General features: G+C 45.0%; 1 protein-coding gene across 5 annotated transcripts in view; it reads left to right on the forward strand.

Annotated features, from left to right (window-relative positions):
- Nucleotides 1-23,040, forward strand: part of ABCA1 (ATP binding cassette subfamily A member 1) — a 320,418-nt gene that overhangs the window by 257,189 nt on the left and 40,189 nt on the right. For all 5 annotated transcript variants that reach the window (XM_053204848.1, XM_027034746.2, XM_015077217.3 and 2 more), the window contains 12 exons: nt 265-357; nt 4,755-4,995; nt 6,746-6,885; nt 7,218-7,334; nt 12,049-12,246; nt 13,060-13,265; nt 14,205-14,381; nt 16,322-16,544; nt 18,275-18,496; nt 18,909-19,113; nt 20,174-20,287; nt 22,398-22,569. In XM_053204848.1, coding sequence (XP_053060823.1) covers nt 265-357; nt 4,755-4,995; nt 6,746-6,885; nt 7,218-7,334; nt 12,049-12,246; nt 13,060-13,265; nt 14,205-14,381; nt 16,322-16,544; nt 18,275-18,496; nt 18,909-19,113; nt 20,174-20,287; nt 22,398-22,569 — 2,108 coding nt within the window. The remainder of the gene's footprint in view (nt 1-264; nt 358-4,754; nt 4,996-6,745; nt 6,886-7,217; nt 7,335-12,048; nt 12,247-13,059; nt 13,266-14,204; nt 14,382-16,321; nt 16,545-18,274; nt 18,497-18,908; nt 19,114-20,173; nt 20,288-22,397; nt 22,570-23,040) is intronic.

The following is a 23,040-nucleotide window of genomic DNA, read 5'->3' on the forward strand; positions in this document are numbered from 1 at the left end:
GATATTTTTATCGATTGCATATCAACTAGTTTTAAATATATATTTCTACACTACTTAAAAGCATTCATCAAAGCATTAGTAATTCTTATCTGAAATAACTTGCAAACCTGCAGTTAGAATAATTTTAGTGTCTTTACTTTGGTTAGGAGCAGGTTTGTTGTGTTTTAAACTCAAGATGGTGAATGGTTTTAATTAACTGTATTTTCAATAGACATTTCAGGTTTACATTTGAACCTAGAAACAAAGTATTTTTTCTCATTGCAGACAGAACTAAACTATACATCTCCTGTCCTGAGCAAGGAACTGACTAAGGCCACAAAAACTTTGCTGGATAGTCTTGGGACTCTGGCCCAAGAGGTAAGTTGTGTCTTTCTAACACCAGGAGGCAGACCATCCACTATGGCTCTTTTCCACCCCGAGTTTGGCGTAGAGGGTCCTTTTGATTTGAGTATCATGTGAAACATAAAAACAATTTTAGAAGCATCGGTGATCTTAAAAATTAACTGGTTTGAGCTCCTTACTTTAGAGATGAAGAAACCAAGATGCAGAGATGTTTCAGAGCTAATTAGTTTGTGGCTAAAGTCCTGATACCTGGTCTAGAACTTTCTCTCATTGTTATTCTCTGCCCCTAGTTAATGACTCCTTGGTAAAGAGGATTATTCCCGTCATCATCCATGCGCTGCATTTGTCTTACCAAACGTTTCTCCGTATTTCTTTTCTAATAGTGAGGCCAGTCATTTTATGAACTATGTACCCCTCATTCAGACCTTTCCCTGTAAACACCTGGCCTCTAGATTCACCTTTGGGAATGTCCTTCCTTGACGAACATTAAGTTGAGTTTGCCTTTCGGGTCCACATATTGCCTGACCAATGTGTTAGACCAATCTTCTATTCACAAGATCAGGAGGCCTGTAGGTACTTGTAAAATCACTTACCCTTCCCTCTGCCTGCCAGCCGGTGTGTGCTTCACCTTAGTGACACCCAACCTTCTTTCAGATTAGACTTGGAGATGAGGAGTGGGAGCCCAGTGTGTAAGGAGCTGAGCTGAGGGGTGGCGGTCAGAAGCAATCAGGCCTGAATGTCCAGGACATCAGACAGGAATAACCTTCTCAAACTTGGTCCAGCCTTATTTTGAGTTGCTTCTCTAAATCGTTTTTTGGTATTTGTTAAATTTTTTTTGAGTACCAAAATTTAGTTTCCTGAGAATAAAAGTATTGTATGTTCATTGTGGAGAATGCGGGATGTTTGGAAAAACAGAGATCAAACACGTGTCGACAGTTTGGCATATTGCTTTTAGTTCAGTTTTCTTTTTTCTTTGAATTCTGCTCATGGGTGTCTGACTGAAGAGCCTTGCGTTTTGGGTCCCTTTCAGGAGAAGTCCTTTCCAGCCTGCCATTTGTTCTTTTGGTTGTGAATGCTGGGGACCTTTCTGTGGGTGGAGAATCTGGGTCACCTGGTGTTCTTCCAGGAGGCAGAAAGAAAAACAGGAACTGACCTGTAAATCCATAGCCATTTCTCTACGGTCCTGTTGCAGACACTAACCTACACTGTACTACTTCCCTCCCGGCCTTCGAGCAAGCAGAGCAGAGACTATGATGTGGGAGGCTGTCTCTAAATTTTACCTTGGGTACAGTGTTTTCTCTTATATCCCAGGTCTGCCTTTTGTCTTGGGTAAGAAAACTAGTGGAAATCGTGATGTTCCCATTGCTGATGAGACAGAAACTCTCCACCTGAGCAATATATTATTTTTCTTGTCAGCTGCCTCCTTGTGCCCTGCTTGCTCCCTGGTCCAGGTCAAGCAAGGGCCACCCACCCCTCTCAGTGGCAACACCCTCAAGTCCCTGTGATCATGGATTACTTACTGTCTAACTTGATTTTTCCCTGGGACAAATGGGAGAGAATAAGTAAATAAATGCACGTGTGTATCTGTTCAGTGTTTGGAAGGGAAGTTGGATGTTTTGACCAAAGCACAACCCTTGAAAGGAAAAGGAAAAGGGAGGTAACAATTTCTGAGGACCTCCCCTGATTCCTACAGTTTCACCCAATTTCCCTGTATCATCTGCATGGCAAATAGATCTTACTGTGCCCATTTTACAGATGGCACTGAGGCTCAGGAAAGTTGGACAACTTGCCCAGTCACTTGGTTAGTTAATTGGCAAAAACTGGGATTTGAACTCAGGACTGTTAGACTACAAATTGCACGTTCTTGCTGCTATAGCCTGTTTTTTGTGTGATGAGCTCTGATGGAAACTGGACTAGACTAGAAAGGATATCCTTCAAAGAAGGAAATCTGCAACAATAGGTCTGGCAATTGGGTAGAAATGGGGACTTTAGGAACTGGATGAGTGAGACCGGGCATGAGCTCCACATCTGAGTGACAGGGAAGGTGTGTCTGACAAGATTGGAAAGGCAGGGCAGGGAACCACATCCCAGTTACCTACCAGGTGCCTGACACTGCTCGATGTCAGGGTCTTAGCAGTGAGCACACTGGCTTTCCTGTTCTCATGGAGCTTGCATGGTGGAAGATAGAAATAAACAGGAAGCATATGATGTGACAGCAGGAATACTGCAATGAAGAAAAATAAAGCAGGGTCAGAAAGATAGAGGGTGATGAGGTGTTGTTTTAAAGGTGGGGGTCATTAGAGAAGTCCTCTCTGATGAGGTGACACTTGAATGTGAAGAAGTGACCATATGTTGTCCACTCCAAGCAGGAGGGGCCACAGATAACAAAGATGTTGATGAAAGGACCTGATTAAGGAATGTATTTAAAGACCCAGGAGGGAGTATGGTGTGGCCAGGACAGAATGAGCAGGTGAGAAGGTGCTCAGAGCTGCGGTCAGAGAAGGAGTGGTGAGCACCTTGCAGGACTGGTAAGGCTGCATTTATGCCAAGTGAGATGAGAAGCTAGTGGAGGGTTTGGAGCAGAGGGTACATGACATGTCTTGGAGTATGAGACTGTTGACATTCTGGCTGTTCTATTGAGAAGAGACTAGGCAGGGGTCAAGGAAAAAGGGGCCATTGCAGTGTCTTGAGAAAGCGATCAGACAGCCACTGATTGACTCCACAGGTGATTATCTAACACCATCTTTTGTGGGCTGGAGGATGAATGGCCACCCTTCTCTGTGAGGAGGAGTGCTTCACAGAGGAAGTGTGGAGCCTGAGCTGAGGTGTAGAAGAATGAGTAGGAGGTTCCCCAAGACAGGTGCCCGGAAGAGCCACCAGTTTGGAATAACAGTCATTCTGGTGCCTCTGTCCAAAGATGTGCTGGTTTTATATGGGAAGAAATTTGTTCTTTCTGTTGGGGTATGGTGGACTGGTGGTAGTGAGGCAGCCTGTGAAAAGAGATATGAGTGGTTTTTACTTTCATTAAAAAATCTCCGACGCTGTTCACCTCCCAACAAAAGGAGGTCTGGCTACCTCTGTCTTCCGGTTGATAGACCTCATCCGGGTTATGAAAAGATAAAGTAAGGAAAAGCTGGCCACCTAATTGTGTTCTTGTGGTATATGTCACACGCTCCCTCTTTGGAGGGAGAAATGTTTGTGACCTCTGACCTACTCCTAGAAGTGCCTGATTTCCCTCTGGAGGCAGAAGGCAAAGTCAGGATCTACAGCATCAAGGACCATGTTCCGCAGAAGAACCAGGAGGCTCTGTGTGGTACAAAACTGGGCCCATGGTATTGGAAGCTAGGCCTTCCACAGGCTGTGGGTGGGGCCCCTCAGCCTCTCCCCTCTGCCCTTTATGGCTCGGTCTTCTGGGTGCTGAGAACTTGTGACATTTCAAGGAAGATTTATTATGGATTTATTGTGAAATGTGTAGAAATGCAAAGTGCTTGATAAATATTTAATGATAAGAACAATTGGGCCGAGAACTTTACAAGGTGCTGGAGAACATTTGTATAAGAGACAAAGTGCTTGGGGTGTAAGTAACAGATGTCGTCCCTGGCTGCTGGGGCATCTGACTCCTCCCGTGCAGGGGCATTTCTTTGCAGGGCCTTCTCTTCTATTTCATGCAATTTACTCCTTTCCACACTCTGTTTAGCTTCATCTTGGTGAGAGGTTGGGCCCTCAGAGAAATGACTTTTCTAAGGCTGTAAGCTAATGAGACAGGGAGCTGGGATTCAGCCTTGGGTCTCCCACCTTATACTTGTTGTGTTCCCCGACACTTAACTGAGACCAGGATGGGGGATTTGACACATAGTACCTTTTCTGTCAAGGGGCAGAGGCCTCCTCTCTTTCCACAGGGAAGTTTAAGGTGTTTTAGAAATGAGTCCGTGCTGGAGGGCGTGAGCAGTTCCTGATGGATGTATTTAAACACAGGGCTATTCAGGATAAGTATTCTCTTCTACAAACCAGAAGATAATCCAGAGGAAATAAAGCCCATCACCAGGGGTTTCACTGACTTCTAGCTTGTGCTTCTCTATCTTTAATTTGCATACCAGTCACCTGGGCATCTTGTGAAAATGCAGATTTGATTTGTAGTCGGATGGATCTAGATGTGCATTTCAGACAACCTCTCAGATAACTTTGCTGCTGGTCCCCGGACCACCGGTGGAGTTGCAAGATTCTGGCAATCCTATCACAAGACTAAGAGGTCAGGACTGAGATGTTCTGAGATGTGGCTTTGGAGAGGTCAAGAAAATAAGATGTTTCTTTCTCTCTGTTCCCCCAACCCTTGCTACGCCCTTTTCCCTCCCACTTGCCTCCCCCATCCCACCTTCTTCCCTCCCACTTCCCTCCCCCATCCCTGGCACCAGCTGTTCAGCATGAGCAGCTGGAGTGACATGCGGCAGGAGGTGATGTTCCTGACCAGTGTGAACAGCTCCAGCTCCTCCACCCAGATCTATCAGGCTGTGTCCCGCATTGTGTGTGGCCATCCAGAGGGTGGGGGCCTGAAGATCAAGTCCCTCAACTGGTACGAGGACAACAACTACAAAGCCCTCTTTGGAGGCAACAGCACTGAGGAAGATGCTGGCACCTTTTATGACAATTCTACAAGTGAGTGTCTGTGCAGATGGCAGTCCTGGCCCCAGCCCCCACTTAGTTTAGATTCAATCCTGTGTCCCTCCTTCCTCGTGCTTACCCTTATCCTCTGACCCAGTGCTGGATGTTTAGGAGTCTGTTTGCCCACCAGACGGAGCTCCTAGAGGAGTCTTTTCCTTATCAGTTGACTGTCCTCACTTCTTTGAATGGGGCCTGGCACATCTCAGGTACATAGTGTGTTTATCAAATGCATGAGAGATTGAAAGCCAACCTCCCCAGTTTCCTGGGGGATGGAGGAAGGGAGTTCCCAGAGAAATCAAGGGTCTTCTTTTTCTTTCCCCTCCCTTTCACAGGCATGCTTTGTAATAAAAACTTTAAAATAACAGAATAACAGCCATAAGAGCTAACATTTAGGAAATATTTCCTATGTACTGGGCATTCTATTGAAATTATCTCATTTAACCCTTACAGTAACCCTGCAAGGAACATTGTGTAACCCCACGTTTTATAGGCTCAGAGAGGTTAAGTGACTCAGTCAAAGCCACACCATAGCTAATCCACAAGAGCCCATGTTAAGCCCAGATCTGCCTGGCCCCGTGCTTTTTTCTGGTAGACCACATGGCCTCTGAAAAAGCTGTTAATGGTGGTGTGTGTGTACCATCAACCTCAGGCATTTGGTCTGCTCTTTGTTTTTGCTTCTTAGCTGCACGGTGGTGTTAAAGAACCTTGTAACTCCATATCTCTTTCTCGCACTTGGGCAGTTTTGTGATGATGTGTGTTCTGTGCCTGGTGGCAGCATGGAACCAGTGTTACAGTTTTAGACAGTGACATCCTTTTCCTTGAAAACATGATGCAAGTGAGCTTTTCTCCACTTCCAGCCACAGGTGTTTCTTTCAGACACTGAGCGAGGCAGCTTTTTGTGCATTACTGTAGCACAAGAACTTTTTATTCTTCTCTGGAGCAAAGCACTCTAGACATCGCCAGTTGCTTTGCAAGCCTAATGGGATGGCATTATAGGCAATTTTTCTGAAATGCCATCCGCTCCACTCCCTCACTTGCAAGTCAACCCAAGGGAACTTCCATTTGCAAAGCAGATAGAACTGTGAGAAAATCCTTTTTTTTTTTTTCTTTTCTTTTTAAATTACATCCTCTTTGCGGCATGTAGAGGATACTTGGTACCTAAAAGAACTCAGAATGAAATTAAAAAAAAAAATCAAGAATCCTTCTGGATAATCAAGCCCTGCTGTCTATTATAACTTTGGATTTTCCAGTTAGAGGTTTTTATTACATTTATTACATATACTTGTGATGGGACCTATTAAAGGGAAATGTCTTATTTTTGCTTGAAAACTAAAATCTAAATCCAGCTCTCTGTTTTCAATGAAAACAAATTGACAAGGGCTAGCGTAAGAGTATGCATCTAGAGTTATGCAGGTGTGTGCATGGTGAAAACCTGTTTCTAGATCATCTCGGTTGTGAGCTATCCACCATCAGTGTTATAATAGACTCTGATTATTTGTAAGTATTGTCATAGGAGCTCTACAGATAACAACGGTTAATGCTCCCCACATCTCTGCCAAGTACATCATAACTTTATTTTTACAGAGGAGCAAACTGAGGCTCAGGCAAGTGAAGTTATTTGTTACATAGCTATTAAGTGGTGGAGCAGAGATTTGAACCCAGGACTGTCTGGCTAGCTCCAAAGCCCTTGTTCCTATAAGTATATGACCATACATATGCATATCTGCCTTTGTCTTCTTCATAGCCCCTTATTGCAATGATTTGATGAAGAATCTGGAGTCCAGTCCTCTTTCCCGCATCATATGGAAAGCTCTAAAGCCTCTGCTTATTGGGAAGATCCTATACACACCTGACACTCCAGCCACAAGGCAGGTGATGGCTGAGGTAAGCTGCCCAAGCCCAGAAGTCCCTCTCCAGAATCCTCCTAGAATTTATGGGCAAAAAGGTGAAGGTGGGTTCAAATGGATTATATCGAGGAAACTCGGGGCTATTCTGGGGTTTCCAAAGAGTGAGAACCCCAAGTGTGACCCAGGCCAGAGCTGACTATGGAGGGCCAGCTCTCCAACCTTGGGTATTTGAATCATAGCTGCAGGCAGATTCTTCTTGGGTGTGGGAAAGACTGGAAATAGTGATGGAGCATCTTGTCAGAGGGCAGCTGCGTATCTCATGGTTCTGCCTCTCCTTTTCTGTTGCCCCTACTTGCTACGTGGCTCCAGGTGAATAAGACCTTTCAGGAACTGGCTGTGTTTCATGATTTGGAAGGCATGTGGGAAGAGCTCAGCCCTAAGATCTGGACCTTCATGGAGAGTAACCCAGAAATGGACCTTGTTCGGGTGAGTATCCCTCTGGTTCCTGTGTGCCTGCTTGATGCTAGAGAGGTGAGTTTCTGGTCACTTTCCTAGAGGTGACTGAGATGAGAATTCTTATTTTTAACCAGTATAGAGGTATTAAGCATAGCCCAAGCTGCAGGTGATGATGCACAGATAACACTGTCGTATGCATATCAGCATCAATGTGCCCGGTGGTCAAAAATCAGTTTTCCAAGAAGCTGAGCGAGTGTTGGTATTGGTGATTGTAGGACCTTGAGTTTTTCATTTCTTCTAAAGCTAACCATGGCATCTTACTTAGCTTTCCTATATCTTGGTGTAGGTCTTGACAGAGGTGTGGGGGCAAAGCCTGGTCTGACCTCTAGACTGGGCTGAGATGCTCGCTCCCAAGGTGTTGTGTGAGTGCAGAACAGGGTTAAGGTGTGGAGGGGAATTGCACTTAGTGCTTCCGAGCCACTTGAAAGGGATAAGTACTCTAGAGACAATTGGATTCAAAAGCAGAGGAGTCTGAGCAAGAGCAGAATGTTTCCTTTGTTTGAGCCTGAGTGCCGCTTAATCACATCATCCCTGTCTTGGGCTTAGTCAGAGAATCATTAGACTATTTCCTGTCTCCACTGTGAGGGAGGCCTCTTTTTTTTGTTTCTACCTCCATTAAGAAGCAGGAATGGATTTTACCAGGTTTCTTATCTTGACACCTCATTGATCAGAGGGGCAGCTGAGTTTTAGAGGTGGTACCTGAAAGGTACCTGAAAGGTACTCTCCCTTGATGCCCTGGGTGGGGGAACAATACCCAGGCTGCCTTCCAGCGATGGGAAAGCTGGAGTCATCTTTGTTGCTCTAGTGTTGTTACATATTCAGAATTCTTAAATTGGGGCCTTTAAAAACTAAGGGACTGGGACGCCTGGGTGGCTCAGTCGGTTAAGCATCCGACTTCAGCTCAAGTCATGATCTCACAGTCCGTGAGTTCGAGCCCCGCGTTGGGCTCTGTGCTGACAGCTCGGAGCCTGGAGCCTGCTTCAGATTCTGTGTCTCCCTTCTTCTGACCCTCCCCCATTCATGCTCTCTCTCTGTCTCAAAAATAAATAAACATTAAAAAAAAAAAAACAAAAAACTAAGGGACTTGGGTGAGAAAAAAAAAGAATAATTTGTATGGATCTATGTATTATTGCTGACTCACAGTAACAACTCCTGCTCTTCAAGGATGGATCTCTGTTGGGCTCCAGTCTCTCCTGTAAAAGGGATTACATGATCCAGCCACTCACAGCACCATAGACATAGATGTGGTCTCTCACCTCTTCTTCCTGGTCCTGTCCTTTGAATCCAGACTTTTATTTGTTGGATGTCTTTCCTTCTGCGTCTCAGAAGATTATGAGGGGCCCTGTTGAAGGGACTCCATGAGTTTTAGTCTGTAGGCAGATGGATGCTTCCCCACTCGATTGATGGATTGATTTAAACGTTTTTTTTTTTTTTTAAGATTTTATTTTATTTTTTTAAGTAATCTCTATGCATAGTGTGGAGCTTGAACTTGCTACCCAATGATGAAGAATCATGTGTTCTACTGACTGAGCCAGCCTGGCATCCCTGATCTTAAAAGTTTTTAATGTGAGTATAATATATATTATTAGATGGAGAGTTTGGCATGGATGTTTCAGCAACTCACAGACTCCCAGTTCTGAGAAGACAAAACACTTGTAAACATGGCCATGGCATTCGTTAGGGATTCTGCTGGGAGAACACAGGATGTACAATAGGAAATGTAGGAACTGTGGATGGGGAGAAAGTCGTGGCGTGTGAATTGGAAGACCTTGTGTGTAAATCCAAGAACTTTTACTTTAAGCTCTGAGGGACTGTGGACCGGTTTTAAGCAGGAGAGACGTAGATACATTAATCTGATGTGATAAATGGATTGAAGTGTGGAAAGGTGGAAGGCAGAGACCAGAGTGGAGACCATCTAAGTGGGTGGCCAAGGCATGAGCAGGAGGTGAAGCCTGATAGCTGCTTGATTGTGGAGGGGGAAAGATTTCTAGCTGGTGGATGGTGGGTATGTCCAATATACCACTGGGTACTGAGGCCCGGAGTGCAGAGAGGTGGTTAAGCTGCCAACTGAGGGACTCCTCAGCCTGTGGGTGGAAGTTGAAGGAGCCTCCTCATCTCCTTTCTTTCCTCTCTTAAGGAGTGTGTGTCTGACTCCACAAACTTGGGCTGCTCAGTCCTCTGTACCCTCCTCATGTCTGGTATGTGAGGTGGTGCCTGAGGCTTCTGCTTCTTTTGGAGTAGCTCTTGTCTGTCTTTTTTCAGCTTTATTGAAGGATAATTGACAAATAAAAATCATATATATTTAGGCTCTACAGTGTGTTTTGATATAGTAGATGTTGCAAAATGATCCTCACAATCAAGCTAATTAATGTATCCTCACCTCACAAAGTAACCACATAGCACATTTCATATACAGTACAGTGTTGTTAACCGCCGTCATCCTGCTGTGCACCAGATCTCCAGAACTTACTCATATTGCATAACTGAAACTTTGTACCCTTTGACCTACCCGTTTCCTTCTAAGTGTCTTGTCTTCTCAGAACTGGGAGTCTGTGAGTTGCTGAAACATCCATGCCAAACTCTCCATCTAATAATATATATTATACTCACATTAAAAACTTTTTTTTTTTAATGCTTTTATTTATTTTTGAGACAGAGAGAGACCGAGCATGAGCAGGGGAGGGGCAGAGAGAGAGGGAGACACAGAATCGGAAGCAGGCTCCAGGCTCTGAGCTGTCAGCACAGAGCCCGACGCGGGGCTCGAACTCACGGACCGTGAGATCATGACCTGAGCTGAAGTCAGACGCTTAACTGACTGAGCCACCCAGGCGCCCCCATTAAAAACTTTTTAAATCAGCCCCTGGCAACCACCATTCTACTTTGTGGTAGCTCTTATCTTTCCACTGTTTCCAGCTCTGTCTACATGCACTGTATCACCTCCCATGCCTCCCCCTCCCCGACCCCAGATCTGGAGGCAGGCACTTCTGTTTTGAGTCATAGACGCACTGACACTAAATTGTTCTCCTTTCTGAGCTGCTCTTTGCCACCTTCATCTCAAGGCCCTGCTTCCTCCCTGGCTTACCGCCCCTAAGGGTGATCTTAGGTCTCTGGGTCCTCTCAAATACCCTAGAATGGCCATGTGATCAGTGCTCTCACTGGGCATATCTTTCTGGTCTTGCCTCCTGAACCATGTGCTCAGAAGCCACACAGGGCAGGGCAGGCCTCACCCCAAATGCCATGTGTCTTTATTCTGCTCTTACTTGTTCAAGTCTCCGAATAAAGTCATGCAGAATTTGTAACGCATACCCCTGTGAACTGTGAGGTAAAAACCTGTATCTATTATGTTAACAAAAATACTTACATATCTTACTGATGACAGTATAAATTTTAATTCCCTATAGGAAAGCAATTTGGAATGAAAACTGGAAGAACCATAAAAAAAGTGCAGGATAGCACTCCACTCCATACACCCTCAGGGATGTATCCTGTGGAAATAATTTTAAAGAAAGAAGTCACTGTATGAGAGGAAGTGTTATTGCTATAATAATTGTTATTGTGAGAAATTAGAAATAGGCTAAATTCTTAGCAGTATGGGAATAGTTAATGAAATTATAGTATATATACTCCATAAAACCGTTATGTTCCCATTAAAATAATAAATATGAAGCCACATGGGGGGAAAACTTAAACTGTTAGTGAAAGTAAGAGTGACTTAAAAAGTAGCAGTGTTTGGCTCCTTAGAGATTCCATTTCAGTGGATCCAGAGTTTCATCTTCCCTCACAAAGCTGTGACAGTAGTTGTACCCACTTCTCCTTTTCCGTGAGCTGAGTTTGGAGCTGACTCATTTTTCTGGATGCACTGTGCAGGCTTCTGCCCCAGCCCTCTGGATCTACTGGTTGAACACCAGATTGGTTTGTCTTTCTCTTCCATGTTGACCCACATGGGAAACCAACCAGCTAGGGAACGAGAAATGGAAGACAGGTCTCTTTTGCATCACCACCCACGCATCCAGCAGTTTTACTTGGTTCTACAGTGGCAGCCTCCCCCCAGACTAAACAGCACAAGTGCGTTTGTCTTAATCAGTCTAGAGATAAGGTCATTATGAAGAGTCATCAGCTTGAGTCTCAAAAGAAGACGACGATATAGTGCAGGGGGAAGATTTGGTAGAATCAGAGTCCATGTTTCATACCATGGCTTCGCTACCAAAGTAGTTGTGTGAACTTAGGTTAGGGACTTGAACTTCTGAACTTGTTTTCCCATCTGTAAAAATGGGAACTTTTAGACAGATCTTCCTGATGGAGTTGTGTAAGGTAAAGCTTATAAATCTAATATAAAAAATGTACAGAGTAAGTATGATCATTGTTGTTACTGTAGTTGATCTGTTAGGCTAGGCTGGAAACATATGGACACTAGATCCAGACTAGGCTGACTCTGAGTCTCACTTCCATGCCTGTTAGCATTGTGACTCAGCCTTGGTTAAAATCATACTCCCTCCCCCACCCCCAACCTCCATATTCTCACCTGTAACATGGGAACATTATTTCTACCTTACAGTTTTCTATGAAGATAAAAAAAAAAAAAAAGACAACATATGTGAAAAGGTTAGGTTTTGTAAATCATATAAGACTTAGTATCTAGATTTAGTTGGTGTTTATTGCTTGTACTTTCTCATTGGAACGACAGACACTGTTGGACAGCAGAAGCAATGACCACTTTTGGGAACAGCAATTAGATGGCTTAGATTGGACCGCTAAAGACATCCTGGCATTTTTGGCCAAGCACCCAGAGGATGTCCAGTCTGCCAATGGCTCTGTATACACCTGGAGAGAAGCCTTCAATGAGACCAACCAGGCAATTCAGACCATCTCTCGTTTCATGGAGGTGAGGATGTGATCCATGGATCATTTGGAAAAGTCTTTGGCTTCTTTCTCTGAGATGGTCCAATGAGGTTTGGATTGGAAGAAAGTTGAGAAATAATGTCTAGTCTTATTTCCAGTAGTATCCCTCAAACCTAATACAGGGTTCAGTGTACAAAAGACACTCAATAAAAGTTGAATGACTGAACGTGTGAACAAAACAGACCTAAGTCTAGCTTTATTCTATCTCCCTCAAGAGTGTTTTTGTCCATTGTCTTGTAGGTTTTCTGGAGCTTTTGTAGCTCAAAACCTAATGACAAGAAAACATGCCTTAAAAAGGCATTATTTATTAAATTTATCTAAAATCTAATAGGATAGATTACATTTTAGAAATCTAGTTTTAAAAATTATGTGACTTAATAGGGACAAATAAGGTGTTTTTTGTGAGCGTGTGGCTTTTTGTTTTGTTTTTGTTTTGTGTTTTGTGTTTTTGTTTTTGTTTTGTTTGGTCTGTTTACTTGGTTAGTTACGATTCAGAATTGCCAAGAAGACCGAGAGGAAAATGAGGTATGATCATTGTTTCAACCTCTTTCCCTCCACAAAAATCAATATAAGTAACTTATCTCTAAGTACTTCCAGCATTACTCTTAAATTGCAGCTAAAAAACCAAAGACTCCATTCTCAATTGAATATTAGAAAATGACTTTGGAGAGGATGAGCACATGGGGATAAAAATGGCTCGCAGTCAGCGTGTCACTCTTAGGACAGAGTCTGCCTTGGCCACAGTGTATCATCCTGGGCACCAGTGCTCTTATGAAGGCTGTTCCTCTTCCGTCAGTGTGTCAACCTGAACAAGCTCGAACCGATAGCAACAGAAGTCCGGCTCATCAACAAGTCCATGGAGCTGCTGGATGAGAGAAAGTTCTGGGCTGGGATCGTGTTCACCGGAATCACTCCTGGCAGTGTTGAGCTGCCCCATCATGTCAAGTACAAGATCCGAATGGATATCGACAATGTGGAGAGGACAAATAAAATCAAAGATGGGTGAGTTCAGTCCTGCCACACCAGCCAGTTTTGGGGACGACAAGAGCAGTTATTATGACTAGAGGCACTTCAGTTTAACTAATAACTTGGTAGAAATTCCCCCCAAAAAACCCTCAAATTGGTGGCATGATTTTGGTGAAAGTGGCACATTCATTGCTGGAGACTCTTATTTCAAAGGTCATAAAATACCATCTTTTGATTCAGCATTCCCACTCAAGAGAATTAATCCCACGGCATTACATCAAGAGGAAAAAAAGAAAAAAGGCTTTAGGTTCCCTGCACTAGCATGATCCATTTTTACAAAAAAGGGCAAATAACTGAGGGTTGATGGGGGTGGGAGGGAGGGGAGGGTAGGTGATGGGCATTGAAGAGGGCATCTTTTGGGATGAGCACTGGGTGTTATATGGAAACTAATTTGACAATAAATTTCATATAATAAAAAGGGTCAAATAACCAGTATAAAAGGGAATGACTAAGTAAAATTTGGTATGTCTACTTAATGCAGTAGCAAACGAGGGGGAGAAAACCAAACCAACAGGTGGTATGCCCACTCTGATTATATGTGTTTCAGCATAAGTGCACATGATCGCTAAGACCAGAAAATAAGATGCAAAAATGAATATAGTGGCTTTGTAATGGTGGCAGGATTGTGAGTGATTGGTTTTTAAAATTTTTTATAATTAATTTATTTTAAAATGGTTATTTATTTTGAGAGTGTGGGTGGGGGAGGGGCAGAGAGGGGGAGAGAGAGAATCCCAAGTAGGCTCCATGCTGTCAGCACAGAGCTGGACACAGGGATCGAGCTCATGAACCCTGAGATCATGACCTGAGCCAAAATCAAGAGTTGTACACTTAATTGACTAAGCCACCCAGGGGCCCCTGGCTTCTTTTGGTGTTATGGTTCTAATGAATATTTGCTCACCTGTGGTTTGGTTTTAGGTACTGGGACCCAGGTCCTCGGGCTGACCCCTTTGAGGATATGCGGTACGTCTGGGGGGGCTTTGCTTACTTGCAAGATGTGGTGGAACAGGCAATCATCAGGGTGCTGACTGGCACTGAGAAGAAAACTGGTGTTTATGTGCAGCAGATGCCGTACCCCTGTTATGTCGATGACATGTAAGTTACCATCTTCTTGTAACTGGTTAACTCAATCCCTAGAGAGAGTATATATGCAACATACATACACATATACACAAGCATGTGCATACATACCAAAGGAGATAGGATGCTTTGATTTTATTTGTTTTACATGCGTGCTGATTTGGTCAAGAAAATCTTTTTTGAAATTCAGTGAAGATTTTAGGAAATAAGATGCCAGATGGAGGTAGTTGACTGTTCCAGCCATATCGCTGACATGAATATGCACATACTGGTAATCTCCCCCCCCCCCCTTTTTTTTAAATGTTTGTTTATTTTGAGAGAGAGGAGGGGCAGAGAGGAAGGGATAGAGAGAATCTCAAGCAGGCTCCATGCTGTCAGCACAGAGCCGGGCACAGGGCTCCATCTCACAAACCCGTGAGACCATGACCTGAACCCAAATCCAGAGTCAGACGCCTCACTGACTGAGCCACCCAGGTGTCCCTCCTTCCTTTTTTATCCATAGTTACCAGTACTTACATATATATTTTTTTATATTAAAAAATTTTTTTTATTTTTGAGAGAGAGACAGAGTATAAGTGGGGGAGGGGCAGGGAGAGGGGGAGACACAGAATCTGAAGCAGGCTCCAGGCTCCGAGCTGTCAGGTCAGAGCCTGATGCAGAGCTCGAACCCATGAACCATGAGGTCATGACCTGAGCCGAAGTCAGATGCTTAACCAACTGAGCCACCCGGTGCCCCCAGCACTTACATTTTTTTTTACAACCTTCCCGTTTTGGTTAAAGTTTGCTCAAAGAGCAAATTTAAAGTGTTGTGACAAACACATGCAGGCACATGCACACAGATGCACATTCCCCAAACACAGAAACCGTGATCTAGACCCGTAAAGAGTGACTGCATATAAATTTGTCCACTCCCTCTTTATAAGTGGTGAATCACATTTTGAAACAATCCAAATAAGACTGAACAAGGCCTTTTTTATCTTAGACTTTAGGTAATCTTTTGGTACTTAGTCACTAAGCTGCCAAGACCTCGTGGGAACTGCGTTTGGATCTAATGATTTCTTGTAAGAAAGAACAGGCAGAGGTGTAGTTATTGCAGGCATCTGAGATATGTAATGTTTCTTCCAAGTTCTGGAAATTCTCTTATTCTCTGGTGTAACTGTGTAGAGATCAGAGTGCTGAAGGAGCGGGGAGCCTCTTCTTACGTTTGTTGTCTGCTTTGCATTGAGCAACGATTTCCTCATGTGGCTCCCTCTAGCTTTTTCCAAGTCATCCTGAATTATCTTGTATTTTACCTTCAGAAAGATTAGCCAGAGTTTTCCAAAGACCCCCCCACCCCCACACACTGCCCAACCCCTCATCTAAGATTTACTCTAGGAAGGATGTCTTAAGATGAGGACAGGATGGGAGCTTAATGCATTAAGGGCATTTGCCTGTTGTCACATAGCAGATAAGTGCATAAATAGTAAAGCTGGGACTTGAGCCTGGAGTTCCAGGGTCCAAAGTCTGTGTCCCTTTTACGTCACAGTACCGCATTTCCTATTCTAGTTTGGAATTTGAAATATTACTGACAAGAGCTGCCTGGAGTCTGTTTCTACATTATCTGTGATCAAAGTTGTACAAGTCAAAAGTGAGATGACCTTGGAGATACGGAACTTTTGTGAGAGAAGGAGTTGGTTTTTTGTTTCTTTAGTACTTTAAAATAACCTGCATCTCGTAGTTACTTCGTGGCTAAAGCAGACCCCAAAGAAACTCCACTTGGCGGCACTCCGTTGGTTTGTCAGTATGTTGAGCTCCTCATGAAGCTTTGATAACCCGTACGTTTCACAGTCTGGAGGGTCTGCCCCTTGTGTGCTCCCTCTCGGGGCTTCCTCCCGCACGCAGGCTTGGGGACGCTGGCCTCTGAGCCTGATTCTCACTCCCCGTAATTCTCCTCCTCCCTTCCGTGGGGCCTCTAGCTTCCTGCGGGTGATGAGCCGGTCGATGCCTCTGTTCATGACGCTGGCCTGGATCTACTCCGTGGCTGTGATCATCAAGGGCATCGTGTATGAGAAGGAGGCGCGGCTGAAGGAGACCATGCGCATCATGGGCCTGGACAATGGCATCCTCTGGTTCAGCTGGTTCATCAGCAGCCTCATTCCTTTGCTCGTGAGCGCCGGCCTGCTGGTGGTCATCCTAAAAGTAAGGCTGCCACACCAGCCCCCTGCTGCCAGGGAGCTCCTGCACAGCCAACATCCGCTGTGTGAGGAGAAAAGCCAAGAGTATTTGGGAGGGAAGGGGTCATACGTGTCCATCTTTTGAAATTTCCTCGTTCTATATTCGGGAAGAGTGAGGCCCAAAAAGGGGCAATGACTTGCCCAGGGGTCAGCCCAGCTGGCTAGCGGCTGAGCAGGGCTAGAACCCAGGGATCTTGCTTCCCAGGTAGGTACACACTTACTGTGCCATGACATCTCCTTGGCAGCGGTCCTGGCAGCATCTGAGAGCTGTGCATTTCCTTAGGCGTATTGGGTAGTGATTCTGCCAGAATTTTTAAAAACCGTAATCTGAGAGATGCGTGTTATTGCAGCTTAGGTTTTTCTGGAAACAGAGGCTGAGAGTTTGGTGAATGGGTATTTATTAGGGATCAACATCTATGGGAGGGATGGGGAGTATGCAAGATTGAACAGAGAGAGGAGGCATGAAATGCAGTGCAGGACCAGCCCCACGGGCACTCTGGAGCATACACAGCTTGCTGGAATTGTTCCTTATTGAGCTGAAATACCCAGCCCCAAGGTCTCCCTCCTGACACCCCACGCCCCATACCCAGGCCCCTCAATCAATCATTGGAATGATGTGCCCCAGGGCCAGGCAGCTTTCTGTGGCTGTGACAGACCCAGAGGAGTTGACACCTAGTTGACCGCTGTCTGCTGTGACTGCCAGGCAACATGCTCCCCCTCCAAAGGGACTCTGGGCAGCGGTATTCTGTGCCCACCCCATATATTAATAGGTTTGTATACTAATTTTTTTTCCTTACAACCATTTGTTTTAAGGATGCATCATGTAAAAATAAATGTTTTCAAAGTGAGGGGAGTGCAAAGGGATAGGAACTAACATTTAGTTGAATATTAGCTACTGTTAGTTACAAATGAGCACTTAGTGATTGCTAAGCACTGTTGAGAGCACATCACCTGTGCTTTCTTATTATACCTTCACTAACGCATTTAACCTGTAAGCAGATGAGGCCAAGGAAAGTTAAGGGCTTCACCGAGGTCACCCAACAGTAGGACAGAGCGGTGCTTTCTAAAATCAACCTCCTCTCATCATCTGATATCTGACTGCAAGGGTGGAGCTCCATGGTGGAGGCAGTGGTCCTGTGGCTGGTGGGTAAGAACTGCTCTGGGACCACATGCTGGCTGGTCCTGCTCAGATACACCCAGATGAACTGGGCAGAGAGAGACTTGAAAGGTCCGGTCCACAAGATTTGGATGATTGTGGGAATGCAGAACCCATGGCAGGTTACCAAGGGGGAATAGTAAGATTTTCTGGCCATTTTCCATGGCTTTTGGAGGGGGAAGTCCTAGAATGCTGTCTCCCACAACTCTTTCTTTGTGCTGAGGGAGAGTCCTAGTCCTTATAAGAGGAGAAACCAGGTAGTGGTATTTCTTGGAGAAACAAAGAACAAAATTGTCCGTTGGGATGGGTCTGACTGAATCTCAGCCCTGGACTCCTCTATTCCTGCCTCTGCTGTGTGATCTTGGGCTAGTCACCATCCTGCTAGTTCAGCCTCAGTTTCCTCATCAGAACAATGGGCAGTGCTGTTCCCCTATGTTATCTCTGAGATGTGTGAGTAAGCCCTGGCTTCTTCCCATAGATGGCGCAAGGATGTGCTTGCTTGTTGGGGCAGCACAGTTAATAGGTCTCTTCTTTCCCAGTTAGGAAACCTGCTGCCCTACAGCGACCCCAGCGTGGTGTTTGTCTTTCTGTCGGTGTTTGCTGTGGTGACCATCCTGCAGTGCTTCCTGATCAGCACACTCTTCTCCAGAGCCAACCTGGCGGCAGCCTGCGGGGGCATCATCTACTTCATGCTCTACCTGCCCTATGTCCTGTGCGTGGCGTGGCAAGACTATGTGGGCTTCACGCTCAAGATCTTCGTGGTGAGCAACCACCCTTGGGCAGGAGCTGCAGGCACAGCCGCAGGGTGTTAGTAGTCCAAGGCTGAGAACAGGAGAGGAGTGTGTGTGTATCTGGGGGTGGGGGTCGGTGGGCATGGGGTGCAAGATTGCTGAGCCTTTGAGGCATCTTTGGAAGCATAAAATTCTAAAAGTTTTACGCTCCATCATGCATGCATTTCTGAAATGTGTGTGCATAATGAGCAGTTAAAAATAGAATCCTTTTATATGCTGTTAGTGAGCCCACTACCCTCAAGGGATCTGTAGGTGAATACTTCCATATCTTGTAATTGATCCATTTTGCAAATTCAAATTTCTCTGGGTGGAATTTACATTAGAAATAATAGAAAATGAGACACAAGGAGATGGATAAGTGACTTTTGCCTCCTTCTCACAGAGCCTGCTGTCTCCTGTGGCTTTTGGGTTTGGCTGTGAATACTTTGCCCTTTTTGAGGAGCAGGGCATTGGGGTGCAGTGGGACAACCTGTTTGAGAGCCCCATGGAGGAAGATGGCTTCAACCTCACCACGTCAGTCTCCATGATGCTGTTCGACACCTTTATCTATGGAGTGATGACGTGGTACATCGAGGCTGTCTTTCCAGGTAGATGGGGCTTCCACACTGCTTTAGCCATCTGCTAGGGAAATGTAATTTCTAGCTGAAGAGCTCCCTTGTTTGTGCTGGAATTTCTACAGAGCTCAGTGCTCCCTGGAAAGTGGCTAGGGCTTTAGGCCCAAGGCAAGCCATCCAAGGAGAAGCAGCTGATGCTGAAAGTATAACTCTTGCTACTGACATAGCTCTCATTTCTCAAGCACTGTGCACCAGGTGCTGTGCAAAATGTTAGGTATACTTTGGAATTTAGTCTCACAAACCTCTTTTGCAAATGAGGGAACTGTGAATCAAAAAAGTACCTTGCCTGGCGACACAGCTGGTAAGTGTTGGTTCTTGAGGACAAATCTGGTTGGGTAACACTGGGTCAGCTGATCCAGAAGATTCCTCCTTCTAGTGCTGGCCCAGTTCTCTAATTCTGTGTCCCCAGAATTCCCACCAGGAGACGTTCTTGTTGCCTGAGTACTGCTTGTGAATAGTAAGAGATGTTGGCTCTAAGCCCTTACCTGTGATTCAATCAAATGAGCATTCATAAAAATTCATTTTCATACTTCCCTGAATAAATCTCCTTGACCAAGACCTGCCTTGGATACATTTTTATATAGATCAAATTCTGAGAGAGTGAGGTTTAACATTTTCTGGTTCACCTGATTTTCCTCTAAGGGAGTGTATATGAAATGTTTATGACCTGTACCTGGGCTTCCGGCATGGAAGATGCAATTTTGTATCATACAGATCTGGATTCAGAGTCTGAGTTCTTAACTTACTGGCTGAGTGACCTTGGGTAGGCTACTTATCCCTCAGTGTCCACATCTGTAAAATGGGGTTGATAACCTATCTCATGGGGTTGTTTGAGGATTCAGAGAGGTGTAGAATGTATGTTACAAATAGTAGGTCTCAGCAAATATTAGCTCCCCCTACTGCCACCTCCATCCCAGTCTGTCCCATCTCCAGAAGTTGTGTCAAGGAGGGAGTAGTTCTGGCTGTGATACCTTGGGAATGCTAGCATGTTACCAAGCATGTCTTACATCTTGTTTTTTATCTTTGCTTTCAGGCCAGTATGGAATACCCAGGCCCTGGTATTTTCCGTGCACCAAATCCTACTGGTTCGGTGAGGAAAGCGATGAGAAGAGCCACCCCGGTTCCAGCCAGAAGGGAATATCAGAAAGTAAGTGCTGCTGACCTGCCTGAGCACCACCCCCACCACCACTCCACCCCCGTGCTGTCAGGGGCAAAGGCTGGCTTTTGCCCCTTAGAAAATGTAAAACCACTCTAGGGGTAGAGAAATCACATGCAGTGCATCTTTCCAAATTCTCCCATGCCAGTTGTGTCCAGTGCTGTTGTTGACTTATTGGGGAGTCGCTATCTGGTTCCCTGAGGGACATTGCCTTTGTTTTCTTGGCTTCTAGGAAAGAGGCCCTTGATCTCTATACTTCCACACATATACCTTCCTCCAACACACACTCTTCATGATAAATTAATAGCTAAGAAGAAGAGTTAAAGACAGCTGTCATTGTGGAACCATAACCTCACTGCCTCCTGCCTTGTCATAGTGATAGATATATGAACCTGTGTAGGCTGACACCAAGTGGCTGCCAGAGCTCAGTCTGTGCTTCTTGATATTCTCACCCCTCATTACCCAGAGCCCTAATCCTCTCCTGGCTCCTGACGGTAGGTGGAGGTGCCCACAGTTTAGCAAAAGCTCTGCCTTCTGGGCTGTTGGCTCAGGTTCTTGGAGAGAAAATATCTTTGTGTTCAGTGTGGTTTCCTAAGTAGTTAGTCAGTCCCTTTTCTGCTGATCTCTTCTTTGCCTTCCCCTAGTTGCCAGTGGAAAAGTCTGACATTCCTTAGCAAGCACACTAGACAACTTACAACCCGCCTTGCCCACTGTCCCAGCCTCTTCTGCTGTTCCTCCTCTTCTTGCCCAACCTCCTGTCTACACCTAATTCTGAATCAATCACCTAGAACTGCTCACAGTCGCCAGGACATGTCATGCTCTCCCACATCGCCGTGCCTTTGTATGTGCTGTGTCCTCTCATGGATGATCCCTTTCTTTAACTTGCCTGCCCTCTAAATTACTACTCCTTCCTCAAGATCTAGTTTCATACCCCTTCCCCTGTGCAGTTTTTCTAGAGTCCTAGGTGGTCAGTCACTTCCTCTTCTGAGATCGCATGACTCTGAAAAGCAAACAAAAAGCCTTTTTATTTAAAATAATTAAAGACTCATGGAAGTTGCAAAAAAACAGATTGGGGGTGGGAGACAGTTCCCTTGTGCCTTTCATTCAGTTTCCCTCAGTGGTAACACCTTGCATAACTATAGCACAGTATCAGAACCAGGAAACTGACATTGGTACAACTCCTAGATCTTCTTCAGATTGGACCAGTTTTACATGGACTCATTCGTGTGTGTATTTAGTTCTGTGCACTTTGTCACATGCAGATCCATGTAACCACTAGCTCTGTCAAGATGCAGAACTGTTCTGTGAACACAGACCCCCTCATTCTGCCTTTTGAAAGCCGTAGTCACCTCCACCTCCCTTCCTCCCCGGTCCCTGACACCTGCCGGCCACTAATCTGTTCTTCACTTGTACATTTTATTATTTTTAGAATGTGATCTAAATGGAACCATATAGTATGTAACATTTTGAGATTGACTCTTTGTCACTCAGCATAATTCCCCTGAGATCCATCCAAGTTGTGATGTGTATCAGTAGTTTGTTCCTTTTTATTGCTGTGAAGTGTTGCTCGGTCTGGCTATTGCTCAGTTCCATGGCATTTTTCGATGTGTTTTTTAAACAATTTTTAGCCTTCTATATTTTAGTTTTTTAAGTTTATTTTGTGAGAGGTGCACTGTGTATGAGCAGGGGGAGGGACAGAGAGAGAGAGAGAGAGAGAGAGAGTGAGAATCCCAAGCAGGCTCCGTACTGATGTGGGAGCTTGATGCAGGGCTTAATCCATGAACCGTGAGATCATCGTCTGAGTGGAAATGAAGACTTAGATAGTTAACCAACTGAGCTACCCAGGCACCCCAGCCTCGTATATTTTAAATGCTTGTCAAATCTTTTTCTCCCAATAGACTGTGAATTCTCCTTTATCAGTGAATTCCTATCACCAACACTACTGCCCAAATAGACCCTAAATAAATGTTAGTTCCCTGCTTGCCTGAGAAACCAGAACTATCCAAGGACAGTTCTGAAAGACAGGCACATCCCCTCTGTCTTTGTGCTCCACTTGTCGGTATTTTCTGTGAGTTCATTCCCGTCTTCTGCATTCTGACAGTTTGCATGGAGGAGGAACCCACACACCTGAAGCTGGGCGTGTCCATTCAGAACTTGATGAAGGTTTACCGAGATGGCATGAAGGTGGCTGTTGATGGCCTGGCCTTGAATTTCTATGAGGGCCAGATTACCTCCTTCCTGGGCCACAATGGAGCTGGGAAGACCACCACCATGTAAGAAGAGGGTGCGGCTCTCAGAATCAGCCACAGGAAGGTTCTGTAGTGCAGTTAGAAATCCATATGTAAGGACGTTGCACTGGTCACTGGGGCAGAGGTAGAGCACATGAGGAGCTGATGAATGGCTCATATTACTTAATCACAAGAGTGAGTTCCCGGTGCTGATTTTTTGCTAGATGTTCTTTCTTAAGAGTAAAACTGCCTGGGAGCCTCTTGATGACCTTTCCCATTGAGTTCTCAGAATTCTGCACTGTTGCTGGAACATGAGGTTGTGACAGCTCTCAGAAAGATTCTCTTGAACCAGTTTGGTTAGAACTCTGAAGCAGGAATGTGGGAAGAAAGATTTGATATGTTGGAGAGAAGTAGTGATTTCCAGGAGCTCTGTCGCTAAGGAGGTATGGCCAGACAGCTGGCTGTATGACTGCCCTCCCTGGGACCCATAGGGACCTATAAAGACCTTACAGTGGG

The sequence above is a fragment of the Acinonyx jubatus genome, chromosome D4 (assembly GCF_027475565.1).
Source record: "Acinonyx jubatus isolate Ajub_Pintada_27869175 chromosome D4, VMU_Ajub_asm_v1.0, whole genome shotgun sequence".
Lineage (NCBI taxonomy): Eukaryota > Metazoa > Chordata > Mammalia > Carnivora > Felidae > Acinonyx > Acinonyx jubatus.